Below are 13,670 nucleotides of genomic sequence, written 5' to 3' on the forward strand. Positions count from 1 at the left end.
TTTTTTTCCCCCTCAGCGAAACGCTGTAAGAGAAAAGCTAATTTGCACTTTTCCTTCTACGCCCATGCTAACATGGTGACGTGATTTCAAATCGTAAGCGCTTCCGGCGGAAGAGGGAAGTCTCGCAAGAATGCGAACTTTTTGCGAACTGTTAAAATTTGTGTAGTTTCAACGTGAGGTAGTGTGTACACCTTTTTACGCTTCTGTTGTGTTAATTTTTTTTTTTTAATATGTTGTTCATAAACTGGTGTAAAAATCGATCATAATTGCTTTTTTTTTTTTTTTTACCCCCCCCGTCCAAGTGTTGTCCATTCGTTTTACACGTTACGTTGATGTCTATGAAAGCACCTTTTATTCACATATAAATATTTCTTTGAAAAAAGAAAATTTGAATTAAATACAAAATTTCCTTCCCCATTTAGTGCGGGAGAACTCTGTACTGTCGTCCAAAAAAAAAAAAAAAAAAAGTAACAGAAAAAAAGTTGCGCTTTATTCCAGTGGTCAATTGTTCAACTGCTGAACGCTACATTTTTATGTAACCATTTGCCCTCATTAGTTATATCAAATCGCGTGGATATAGCCTTTTTTTAATTCATCAAACTATTTGTACAGTTTGTTCCCAATGGTCCTCTTTCCCTATACACATAGTACGTACATGTGTGCGTAACCCCGTACACATTTGCACTGATAGTGGTGCCCATTTTTTGGCCAAACTGACAGCATGGGGTTGCTTGAAAATTTGTCATGCTCCTCTTCTAACATAGCCAGCTGGGAGCAAAAATGTGTGTGCGATTTTGTGGAAAATATGAACATCTTCTCCTGTGGAAAAGAACAGAAGAGTTGTACCAAACGAAAAAAACGCACAAACATAAATATACACCTGTTCCCTTTTCTACACGAAATTACTTAAATAGGCATTCCCGTTTTTATCCACTTATGCCTTTTTCCCAATTCGGAAAAAAAAAAAAAAATTTTTGGCATATCCAAAGGGCTATATATATGTGTCCACACAAATTTGAGGTTAGGGCACTCTACCCACGGTTCCTACAACGTGCTATTTAAAGATTCTTCCCTTGTGTTCTCAAATATTCACATTTCTACATCAGCAATGTGATGAAGAATGCCCGTAAATATATACGCCTTATGGTGGGCACCTTTCACCACAGGTGAAACCGTTCATGAGAGAAAAAAGAGGGGTGCTTTCCTAATTTTTCATTTTGGCGAAAACCTCTAAATATTAAAATTTAAAAGCATTAATTAGACAAAGTTAATTTTTTATCATATTAATTTTTTCTAATGAAAAAAAAAAAAAAAAAAAATGATATGAAATGTGTTTTTTTCTGTTTGAACGTAAAAAATATATACATAGCAGGAATGCATTGCGGGTATACATAGACACACACAGCTGGTGCACACAATGGTGCCCATGGGGGAGGCACACATAAAAGCTACGCACAACAAATGCATATATAGAGGGGTATACACTACTTCTGTTCAAAGGAGAATAATTTTAATGAACAAATATACTTTGGTGTTTAAAAAAAAAAAATTTTTTTTTTTTTAAATTACGCAAATTTGTTGGTGAGACAGCGTTGCGTCAAGCAAACTCTTGTTTTTTGTTTTTTGTTTTTTTGGTTGTGCAAGCCGGCTCCCTTTGTCATATGTTGTGTGTTACTATGTCATCCTACTTGACGGGCTTTCTTCGCCGCACATGGGTGAACAACGCGCGTCGCATGCAAATGCTCTACATTCCTTTATTCATCACCCGAGTCTTCGTTCGTGTCATCGTCCGGCACGTAATTTTCGTGATCTCTGGACACGCTCTTCTGGGATGAAGGAGGGTTCCCACCTCCACCAACACCGCCTCCATTATTATTCCTATTGTTATTGCCGCTGCTGTTACCGTTTCCCGCATTGTTCGTTTGGTTGTTTTGGCTGTTTCTAGGCGCCGCAGTGGCGGTGTTACCATGTGCGAAGTTGTTCCTTCTATTGGGGTCGCCACCGGCGCCAGTTTCCTCTTCATCACTGCTGTCGTCTCTTCTGCCAACATCGCCAATCATTTGCTGGAAGAGGGTTGGTTCATTGTCCAACTCGATGTCTTCTGGGTGCACGAAAATTTCTCTCTTTATCTCTGTTTGCGAGTAGGCTCTGAATGGCAAGTCCAATTTCTTATCACATCCAAAGTAGCAGTCACTCATGATGTAGATGGACACACACAAATTGCCTACCCTATCGACCATAAATTGTAACTTTTCCTCAATTATTTTCTCACAATTTTTTACATGTACATATTTTAAAATACGATCATCTCCCTTATAGGTAGCCACAATCCACCATTCCTCAAATTTAGGCAGAGGAAAGAAAGGCGCATGGATATACCCAGCGGCTTCATTTTCATGTAAATTCGTTCTATCAATATGTATGTAAATCGAAGCCACATCCCCTTTCACAATATGGCTTTCATCTTCCACCAAAATTCTGGCAGTCATTTTAATATCCGGAACAATGTTGCAAAAAGATTTGACATCCAAAATTTCCTCATCGGTCATTTCGTTCAGTCCCTTTCTTGACTCATGATTTTGATGGACAAAATCTAGAATCTCTTTCACGGCTAATTTTCCCTTATGAACATGCTTAATTATACCTTCCGTAAAATGGGGAATTTGCAACAAACTTGAACTTCTAATGTCAAGGGCTTGTATGAGGCATCTTCTAAATGTTAGAGCAGCCTGTGCTGTTAAAAACCAATCCCTTAAAATACTAATTTCTATCATACTATGTGTTATGAGTAGAGAGAACTGAAGAATTTGTTTCAAATCTTCTTTCATTTCTTCTGATAATAAATCATACCTTCTTTGCATATGGGCTAATATTATGAAGTAGTTTTTCGTTATTACAGGTATTCTGAAGGTTCTTTTTTTCGGTTCCACTAATTCGTCTATCATTTTCTTCACATATTCATCATCCCCCTGTCTAAATTCAATATCTCTACTTTCTGCCGTAGCTGCGAGCATTTCTGGGTATGACTTAGCTCTGCTATTTTCATTTATTGTATACGTTAAATATTGCAGGGTTTCAACTTTGACACCATTAGGCCCATACTGTTTTTGTCTTTGGTAGTATATAATAAAAGTGGCCGGAATGAAGACAAGGAATATTAAGAAAAAAATGGATAATATTAACAACTGATATTTTTCATCTATCAATAGTTTGGGTAGACCAATTCCCACCTTCATCATACCAGGTCCGTCTGGATTTCCATACTTCTCATAATTTTCCTTTGATATTTCATCCGTCAATGCTTGATACGCTTTAGTTATTAAAATAAATTTTGCAGCTGCTGACGTATCATTCGGATTCTTATCTGGATGGTATTTCAATGATTTAAGTCTATACGCCTTTTTAATTTCTCCCACTGTTGCACCTGCATGAACTTCTAATATTTCGAACGGGTCAAATGTCTGCATAGGTTTCGTACTCAACATCTGCTGCACCAAGATAAAGAGCAATCCCCAAAATATGACCAACAGGAAAAATTGAATTATTTTCCTATATCCCAACTTTTCCCATAGTGTGGTGCTTTTATTTCTCTTTTCTAGTTTTTCCTTACATAGTGCACACGCACAGGACCGATACACACTGTTGTGCTTGGACTTCTTTAATTTGTTACTAACATTGTTGAAAATTTTGTTAAATAGGGATTTGATGTAAATGTATGTACATGGAATTAACACACAAATTAAGACAGTTCCCGCGAAAAAAATGAATGCAGAGTCATCGTAGCTTAATAATGGCTCTTTCTTACTATCCTTCGTAAAGGTATCGCGAAACTGTGACATTGTTATTTACACAAATTGCAACAATGTACTGGGGGTCTATACAGTCCTTCACGTACGAGAGTGACTGCGTGTGGTTAGGAGCGCGGAATAGCTTAGTATGTATGCAAGGGAATTTATATACATAGGGACATTCACATGTGGGCACTTGTTTTTCATAAGTACGAAATGGCACTCACACGTACGCCTAGGCATATTGTGCGCATAAGCACACTTATACGATGCAATGACACAAAAAAAAAAAAAAAAAAAAAGGAAAGTAGAGAGAAACAAGGGGGGGCAAAACAGAAGAAATGTACTATTTTGATATGCTGTGGTATACCCGTAAAGGGATAAAAAGAAAAATAATAAAACAATGACAAAGAAAAGTTACACTAAAAACTATCAGAAAATGAGGGAAAAATAAATAAATGATTTATTTAGCAAACATTTTTAAGAACGGTGAAAGGAAAGAATTGTAAAAAGGGGTTAATATAACATTGCTATATTCAACGAAATTACAAACCATGTAATGTGATGTAATGCAATTGTAATTGTGATTATGATTGTAATTGCTTTTTTTTTTTTTTTTTTTTTTTTTTTTTTTTAATTTTTTTTTTTTTTCTTTTTTTTTTTTTATACCAACTATAATGTGAACAAATTATTAACTGAAGCCAAGATTGAATAACGCCTTTCTTTTGCCCTTTAAAAAAAAAAAAAAATTAAATAACTTGTTTTTTTTGTACACCACGTGGCCTTCGCCTTCACGTTCCCCATTATTATTTAAAGCTTACGCAAAATAATTATGAGAAATTTTTTTTTCCTACAGGTGAACGAAATATACATTTTTACGGCTTTTAACATTTATGCGCAAATCCGGTCATGCTTTTTGGCGCCTTTTTAGATATATTTTAACAAATTTTAATATGGGCTTATATATCCTTTTTTTAAACAATTAAAAAACAGAACCATTATATTGTAAACACATCACAATTTTTGAAATTCTTCGTGTCACACAAATCTTCATCATCCCTTTAGAGAAATTCCTTTGTTTTCATGAACGAGGGGTGGTTAATTTACCTTCGAGCTAATATTCGTACCAGTGTAATTCAGTCATTTAACCATTACTTTTAAATGTATAAACCTACGTACCTCTGCACAGTACAAATATATCTATACCAGGGAGATTTGTTTTTATTTGCATTGAAAATGGGCCAAATTACATATGCAAATATTTTATCTAGAAACAGCGAACATGTCAGAAAATTGTTTCTCTTTAGCTTAGTGTGCAAATTGTAATTTCACCTTTTCAGGCATTTACTCTGATGATGTCTCAAACCATGCGGTTTAGTTTGCCTTTTTTTGTTTTTTCAACGCTTATATTTTGTTAACATGATGATATGTACGCAGTGAAATTGAAATAGATGGTGTGCATTTATTTGCCTGCGTAACAACATATCTTTGGTCAACAGCTCCATTTTGATCTACAAAAGTGAGGGGTAGGAGGATGATACACCAAATGAACAGGGGAAAAAATATCTTATTTTATCCATTATGTGAATATATATTGTTCAATGGAATAATGGTAGCTCATTCCGCAGACATTTTTTTAATCACATTAACATATAATTTGAAATTACGAAAAAAAGGGCTTTATTATTATTTTTTTTTCGGTTATTTGTCTGAATTTCATATTGAGTATAAAGGTAAAAAACAGACCTTATGTCATTTCTTTTTAGAAACATGCACCACATTGTTATTACACATGGCCGATTTAATGTTGGCAGTTCTTACAAAAAGGTGGATTCAAACTCAGGGTGAAAACACGCACATGGGACACCCTTTCGAAAAATCATTTGTAAGCCTACATAAAATTATATTGAAGAGGCACATATAGGTACCGTTTGCTGGAGGAGAAAAGATCCACATCAATTTAATCATGTACTGTTACATTTTGGCGATATATATATTTTTTTTCTTTAATACCCTGCTAACATCCTCTGTTCATAGAACGCTATTATAAATTACGTAAAAGGTAAAAATGGTAAGAGTGGCGTTGAACAATAATGAAGATGCGCTGTCCCTCTGCGGCAAGCATTATGCATACCTAGGTAGACGCACGTAAGCATAAAAGTACAGGAAAAAAAAAGGTCAAAATGGTCAACCATACAGTATGCATTTATCGGACCAAATGTAATTTAATTTTTATGATAATGTAAAACAGAACTACTAAAAAAAATGAGATGAATTCTTTCCGTAAAATGCTCTTAAAATCTGTTTTCATCATATGGTCCACAACGTTTTAGCTGTTTTTACCTGTCTGTTTTCTTGGAATATATATATATATATATTTTTTCTTTTTACAGCCAAATGGGAAAATGGCTATTTACAACGTCAAAATAAAATTCTAAAAATAAATTATGAACAGGAAATGTAAATAATTCATAGATTTTTTTTTTTTTTTTATGAACATGAAATGGTTTGCAAAAATGTGGCACTATTTTATTTTTTTTTTTTTTTTCCTCCCCTTCTTGGCTAGCTATTACAATTATATGTAAATAAAATTGAGAATAGGTATTTTCTTCATCGATTTGACATTGTAGATATTTTTTCACAAAAATGAACGATTTGAAAAGTTGCGAATGCGAATTGAAAAACAAATAATGTGCTCCCATTTAAAACACATTGTGTCTATATTTCCATTTTGTTCACTTTTTCCAGTTTTTTCCCCTGCACACTGGCCATTTTTACTTCCCTTTTTTAAAGTTCTACATTTTGTTAATTTACCTAGCATTATTCTACACGCGTAGTTCAATATTTGCTGCACACACGAACAATGGTGTACGTACCCATGGCGCAAAATAGGGGAAACATGTTACGTGTACAAAGCTCAACGGAAAAGAATTTTCACACCAATGGGAACTTCGATTACGCCCCGGATGTAAGCACACATAACGATGCTTCTATAAACAGTAATTTTTCGATTGGGGGAAACAGCCTTCCACGCATTTTGAAAATGTACACAAGAGAGCTGCAAAGTTCTAGCGAGGCACAGAGAAGTGATGGTTCTCATTTGAGGAGTGAAAATTTATTTCCACACAGAAATGAGCATGTCAGTGAGAATACATGCCTAACGAGCATCCTTCACCTGAGCGATGTAATTACATCACAGAGCGAAAGTTGTGTACGTCTGAATGATGAACATTTAAATTGTTACCATTCCTCGGTAAATAGCAATGTTTCTCGAATTGAAAGTGGAGTTCCTTCCTGTTTAGCTTCATCGCTATTAGCAAAATTTTGTTGCACAGAAATACCCATCCATGAGGAAGGGGAAGTAGTAAACTGCAAGACAGAACCAAATTGTGCAAAAATCGCCGAAGCGACTCTTTCTAAGAACGCTCAAAATAATGGTGACGATAATAATACTCAATTTGGTACCCTGAAAAACAGAACAAATAATGAAATAAAAAATATTCAAGCAAATGATTCCCCAGCTCAGGAAGATCATCTGACTTCGGTGGGAGCTCCTTCAATTTACTTCCCCATTAAAGAGAATTCGGAGGATGTACAAGCTTTGTATGATAGTAAAAAGCACACAAGTGATGAATCGCTTCCCTCTAGAAAAAGGTATGCTTTGTCTAATCCTACAGAGGACGCGAAAACAACAAACACGTATCAGATAAGTCATCCTACCGTAGTACCCAACCCAGAATGTGAAGGATATGTGAATGGCAATCCTGAAAAGGAACGGGGCCAAGACAAATTACAACTTGCGGATGGTCATATGAAGGAACGCATGATGGTATATTATCCGGATGAGGAAATGCAGGGGGGTAAAACAACTTTTAGCACAAAATTGAGTGCATTGAATGATGACAATTTTGAGCTAACGGAAATTTCATGTAACACTGGAGGGGATGGAATAGAACGAAGAAAAAAACATGGAAGTGAAAAAAATTGCATTTTTTCCGAAGAAAAAAAGAACTCTACAGCTTCATCTTTAAGTAAGAAACCACGGAGCTACTCGCTAGATGATATAAAAAACGGAAAAATAGAAATTCCAAACGTTATATTTACGAAGTTACCCTTCAATTCGAGCGGAGACAATGTCATAGATTCGTATAGGCGAAATCATAAGCTGCTCAATTTTATGAAGGACTGCAACGAATCAGTTGATCTGATTTTAAAATACCCACAAATTGAAAGGAGCCAAAATATACCATTCAAAGTACCATCGGAAATTTCCCCTGCAATTAGGAGCAAAATTGGTTCGGCCATTATATATGAAGACAAATTTGACAGGAGGAACTATCACCCACAAGTTAAAAACTTACATATGGGAAAAATATACGAAAATCATGTTTTTAACATATTGAAAAATAAAAAGGATTTAAGGAAGAAACTATTCAACCGAAGTAGTAGGTATGAAAAATATAAATATAATAATACCAATGGCTTCTGGATAAGTAACATTGACAAGAAACGTTTAGTGGACCCCGAAAGGAACGATAGCTATATTACCGAGCTAATATATGAAAAGAATGGATCCTATGCTGAAGAAATGGGAACGCTAAAGCGTTGCACAGGTTACGATGGTATTCCATCTATTGTGGAATTCTATAAAGATAATAATTTTTATTTATTTTTACAAAAGGAGGGAATAACCCGTGATTATTTGAACCCCGTCATGGCAACTACAATGCGTCGCTACGACATAGAAAAGGTTTCGGCCTATGAATATATCCACACGCGTGAGTGTATCACGCCCGTTCATTGTTCGTAATTGTACGTACACAGGTGCGGGAGATCGGCCGAGCGGCCAAACGGACAGTATCACAGGTGTGTAATGAGCGCAAAACTACTTGCTTCTTTTTGGAATATCCTTTTGGGGGGATACCTACAATGTGTTTTTTTTTTTTTTTTTTTTTTTTTTTTGTTAAATTGCCCCCCACTGGATTTGCACAGTAGAAATATTTAAACACTTATATGTTCTCCTCCTTGATTATTTTTATTGCTTTATTAAACTGTGATGTTATGCAGAAGTGTATTTATTCCCTTATATCTTTAGATAAAATTTTGTTTGTTAATTTGACGTATCCTGCTCCTTGGTATGTGTGTAAATGCGTTGCTTTAAAGGTGTTGTGTCAGCTGTTTTGAAATACTGGGTACCGTTGCCGCTTTTTCGTTCGCTCATTTTTTCGCTTTTGCCCTTTGTGTCATTTTGGCTTGTTTAAGTAAACCTGGGCATATTGCAATGATTCCACATTGCAACATCGCCACATTGACCTTATTTACTAGCCTCCTTATTCGAGATGAAAGATTTATGCCAGTCCGCTTTTCGTGAATTCCTTCCACAGTGCAAGAACAACGTTGCACAACGCCGCGCATCGGAGTCCCTCTCCGTGGGTATAAACTGCATGCGCAGGAATGTGCATGTGTACGGTTTCTACATGTGGGCATTTTAAAGTAAAGCGCAATTTTTATTTTTTTTAAGCGAATGAGCACTTAATAAATGTTATGGATGGCACAGGACTAAGATGGGAATTCATTTTTCAATTTATACAAAATGTGGATTATGTAGGTTAAGTGGCTTGATGCTGCTACTTGGGAAAAAAAAAAAAAAAAAAAAAAAAAAAAGCAAGAAAATAAAATGAGCAAACCTGTACATGTATTCCTATAATTGCAAGTAAAGAACACAACATTATTGTAGAGTTAAAATTGTCGCTTTTTTTTTTTTTTTTTTTTTTTTTTTTAACCCGCATTTTGCACATGCCTAAATGGATATACTACATGCGTCATATGTGCCTTTGCCGCAAATAATATTATGAAAAGGTTTAAAATTAAATTATGCCCTTAAGCGCGTTATGTTCACATGTTAGAGAACGTGTGGGCACCTGCACACGCTGACAAGTTTAGCAAAGATGTCGTTTTAAAGAGGAAAATATTGTGCCTGCCCGCATGGTTATTTATTTATTTTTTTTTTATCTCCTAGTGCATACACCGTACACACACGTACGCACATTTATATAGATATGTGTACTTATTCGCGTCCGTCCATTTTTACAGTCTTTTTTCCTTTTTTATAGGCAAATTAATGTTTAATATTTTTACTCTCCTTCTCTCATATTCTATATGTGAATAATTTTTTTTTTTTAATTTTTATTGGATGTGCTCCTTTTGAGGGGGAAGGATAGAAGAAGCGTGCTCCACGGAGAAGAACGTAGCGAGTTCGCGTTTTCGCGTCGATTATTTTTTTTTACCGTTTCGCTGTTTCACCTTTTTCATATGGGCAAGTGCATATCTTAGCGCCCTTCCGAACGTAAGCGCGTAGAAGACAAAGAAGGACTTTACGAAAAAAGGCCAAATTGGTGACGCCGCATGTTACCTTGGTTCCTTGCCGCAGCTTGCCATAAATACGTATCATATTCGTGTTTATTTGATAATCCTCTATTGATTCTCTATCTGCATGTGATAGAACCTGTACTCCTCAAGTGCTCAGGGATCTATTTATTTTTTGTGTCGACCCCCTGATAAAGAGGTCCATGGAATTTATGGCGACTACTATGTTGGCTAGGGTGCTTGTAAACATAGAGTCGCAGCTACTTGTATAGAGGCATTCGTCATTTTTCACCATGCGAACTTTATTCTACCCATTTTAACGTAACCTTACAAATGAACCAAGCTTAATTCAGTAATATAAATATGCATGCGTGTGTGTACATATATGTTTCACGAGCAATCACAAATTAAAAAAAAAAATTACTAATTCGAGCACGTAGGGGGTTAACACGTTATTCATCATTTTGTTAGTTGCAATTCGTTCTATATTTTTTTTCTCTCTTGTCTGCACCATTCAAATGTAATCGAATAGGCTTAGGCAACCCGTTCCACGTTAGCAACGTTGTTAAGAAGAAATAAACCGGAAGAGAGAGTACATACATACCTACATGAGTACATTTGCTTAGCAATTAACAGAATTTTACTAGGACCATGTTTCATTTCATGGTCATTTTATTATCCCTTTCTTTTTACGAATAGTTTAGCCACCCCATTTGTGTACTGCACCTCCTTCTTTGTATTTCCTCGAAAATTCCATAGGGTGTGTGTTTTCCAGTTGGGAAGAGAACATTATCGGTCATAAACTTTCCGCCAATTCGTGCAGAGCCTTTCGCCAAAATTTGATGCGAGTCCTTTTACGCGCATGAGTATTCCCAAGATCATCCATTTCCGAACTGATCCAGTGAGCCGTATCAGATGACATACCATGCTTACGCACTGGGGTGAAAAAGCGAATGGAAAATTACTCTCCTTTCTGTAGGGAATATATTAAAGCTTTCCTACAAGAAGGGTGAAAAAAAAAAAAAAAAAATTAATAAATATAAAACAAAGACTAATCTTAGACGATGAGATGTAACAGCGAAAGTAAAATATCCAGGGAAATGACATCGGGAATTAACCAATACGGAGAAAGAAAAAAAGAATCTAGAAGTTTTGGAGACTTTTCTGATAATTACAATTTTCTGCAAAGTAATGATTCCATTGATAACTCTTTTGAAGAGAGAGAAAAAAGAAAAAAAATGAGAGAAGATGAGTATAACAAAATTATGGAAAGTTCGGAAGAGAAGAGTGACTTTTTTAATGATGATAAAAATTGCTACTCCTACTCAGACAGGAGTGAAAATTCTGAATCAAAAGTGAGCAAATCATCTTCAGTGGGATTGGCCTTCCCCATGCATGTAGACACTCAAACTGCAAACACATATAAGAGTGCCAGAACCAGCCATGTGTTGAAACTAACGAGCGCAACTTTAGAAGAAAATATTTTAAGAAATTTGGAAGACGACAGCAGCTACGATGGGAATTTTGGCAGCGAAACGGAGAAGAGTAAAAGTGTGAGATATAGTAGAAGAAAATCCGTTACGAGTGAAAAATCACTTGAAGGGGATCACTTGAGGCATCAGAGAAGTAGCCTAAAAAGTGGAGGAAGTAGTCGCAGATTTGAAAAATGCTCCAGTGGGGGGAAGGTAAAATTTGACAAAGGCGATAGCGCTGATTATCTCCATAGGAAGGCATACATAATGGCACAAATGGGGGACACGCAAAAAACAGGTCTTTGGTTTATAGACACCATGAATGAGATGTTAGACAACCTTTGCGATGGGAATGAAAAGGAAGAGCACAGAAACGATGGTACCGTTGTTAATACCAGTTCGAACTCCATCATTTTAAATTACGGCCCGTTAGGAATAAACACCATATTGAGGTGGCCAGAATATTTAAAATTGAACAGCCTAATTTCGGGCATTCATATTTTTCCCATCTATGAGGGTATACGTAGCATGTTTATAAAATATCATAGCCAAAAACTGGAAGGAAAAAATAAAAAAGCAGGGAGAAGTGCCACCCTCTTATCGTTACCCACATTTCCTCATGAAAATGAGAAGGATAGGTGTATCCCAAAGACATATTCAAATTTGCCAAACTTGAATGTGCCAACTGATAGTCAACATACTGCACATGTACAATACCATCACAACAACCTTCACGCGAAAGAAGGTGTCACTATATACGATGACGATTATGATGATTTTCTCTTTTCCAATTTGCCATACTTAATCCAAAGAATGAGAAACAAGTATAATAAATTCTGCGAACATGTTGGAGAAAGATTAGAGCATATAGACAGAGAAAATTACACATTTAAACAATACTGTTTTGCAGTATCGAAAATGTTTCTCCAAAATTTAATAAATATTATACCCTTTTCAAAGGTCCCTGGGTTACTTAGCCATATGACAAATTCCTTCCATACTTGTATCCGTCCTAATGAAAATGAAGAATCTATGACGGAGACGGATTTTATGAACACGTATAATATGCAATATAGTAGCAGCAAAATGGGAACAGCCTATTCCGTACCGATGGAGTTGGATAGGTCGATGTCAAATTTAAGTACCACCATTCAAATGAACTGCATGGGACAGACAAAAAATGTTTTCCCCCATTCGAACGAAGCGTTTTCTTGCAAAGGCGGAGGGAGTCAGATCTTTCCAAGGCGAAAAAGCTTGAACGTAAATGAGCAACAGAGAAGGCATAGCTTCTCTCAAATTTTCCATGGCACCCAAAGAAAGAGTACAATTTTGCCAGGCGGTATACTTGAGGAAAGACGAAATTATCTAACAGGCAATTTTAACACCCTTCCAAAGTACGTAAAAACGTGTGCCAATAGTCGCAAAAAGTTAAGCAATTCTCTAAGACCTGTGGATTTAATCAAAATGGCAAGTGTGAAAAATAATGCGCTTATAAATGTGGGCACATTACGGAAGTGTAAATCGTCGTACGACTCATCAGGATGTCATGAAGGAGTGCCAAAGGTTAACACAAAAGCGGAGGCTGAGGAGGAAGAGGCTGATGCGGAAGGTAAGCAATTAGATAACATGCAAAAGAACTCCTTCGATGAACTAGGTGAGTCGTTCAATGCAACCACCAATGAAAATTACTGCACGGCTAAGTCCATTCCCCTTAACTAGTTTACCAACTTGGCAAAGATGATTATTCGGAGCACGCTTTGGGTGAAACTAGACCAGATCGGTAAAATCAACTACGTTTATAAGTACAGGATTGAAAGGAGGCTGTGTTGAATCGGATGTGGCCCGTCTCCATAAACCATATAATATCACCACCTATACGTATGCACCTTAACAGTACTCTTCGGTTGCCATAACATGAAAACGTCTTCCTAACGTTTCACCATTTCCGCTTTTTTTTTTTTTTTTTTTTTTTTTTTTTGCTGACCTGCTTACACACGACACCTCGATGTATGTGCCGCTTTGCGAAAAAAATTCCCCCTGTTTG

General features: G+C 36.1%; 3 protein-coding genes across 3 annotated transcripts; 2 read left to right on the forward strand and 1 right to left on the reverse strand.

Moving 5' to 3' along the window:
* Positions 1 to 1,754: 1,754 nt before the first annotated feature.
* On the reverse strand, positions 1,755 to 3,839 carry PKNH_1419600 (DNAJ-like Sec63-like protein; the record flags this gene model as incomplete). Its single annotated transcript, XM_002262048.1, has 1 exon — positions 1,755 to 3,839. The coding sequence occupies one exon, from the start codon at positions 3,837 to 3,839 to the stop codon at positions 1,755 to 1,757; it is 2,085 nt and encodes a 694-aa protein (XP_002262084.1).
* A 2,812-nt stretch (positions 3,840 to 6,651) lies between these two features.
* Positions 6,652 to 8,598, forward strand: PKNH_1419700 (conserved Plasmodium protein, unknown function; the record flags this gene model as incomplete). The annotated part of the gene is made up of 1 exon (XM_002262049.1): positions 6,652 to 8,598. The coding sequence occupies one exon, from the start codon at positions 6,652 to 6,654 to the stop codon at positions 8,596 to 8,598; it is 1,947 nt and encodes a 648-aa protein (XP_002262085.1).
* Positions 8,599 to 11,218: 2,620 nt separating this feature from the next.
* PKNH_1419800 (conserved Plasmodium protein, unknown function) lies at positions 11,219 to 13,345 on the forward strand (the record flags this gene model as incomplete). The annotated part of the gene is made up of 1 exon (XM_002262050.1): positions 11,219 to 13,345. The coding sequence occupies one exon, from the start codon at positions 11,219 to 11,221 to the stop codon at positions 13,343 to 13,345; it is 2,127 nt and encodes a 708-aa protein (XP_002262086.1).
* Between the last annotated feature and the right edge of the window lie 325 nt (positions 13,346 to 13,670).

The sequence above is a fragment of the Plasmodium knowlesi genome (genome assembly GCF_000006355.2).
Source record: "Plasmodium knowlesi strain H genome assembly, chromosome: 14".
NCBI classification, from domain to species: Eukaryota; Apicomplexa; class Aconoidasida; order Haemosporida; family Plasmodiidae; genus Plasmodium; species Plasmodium knowlesi.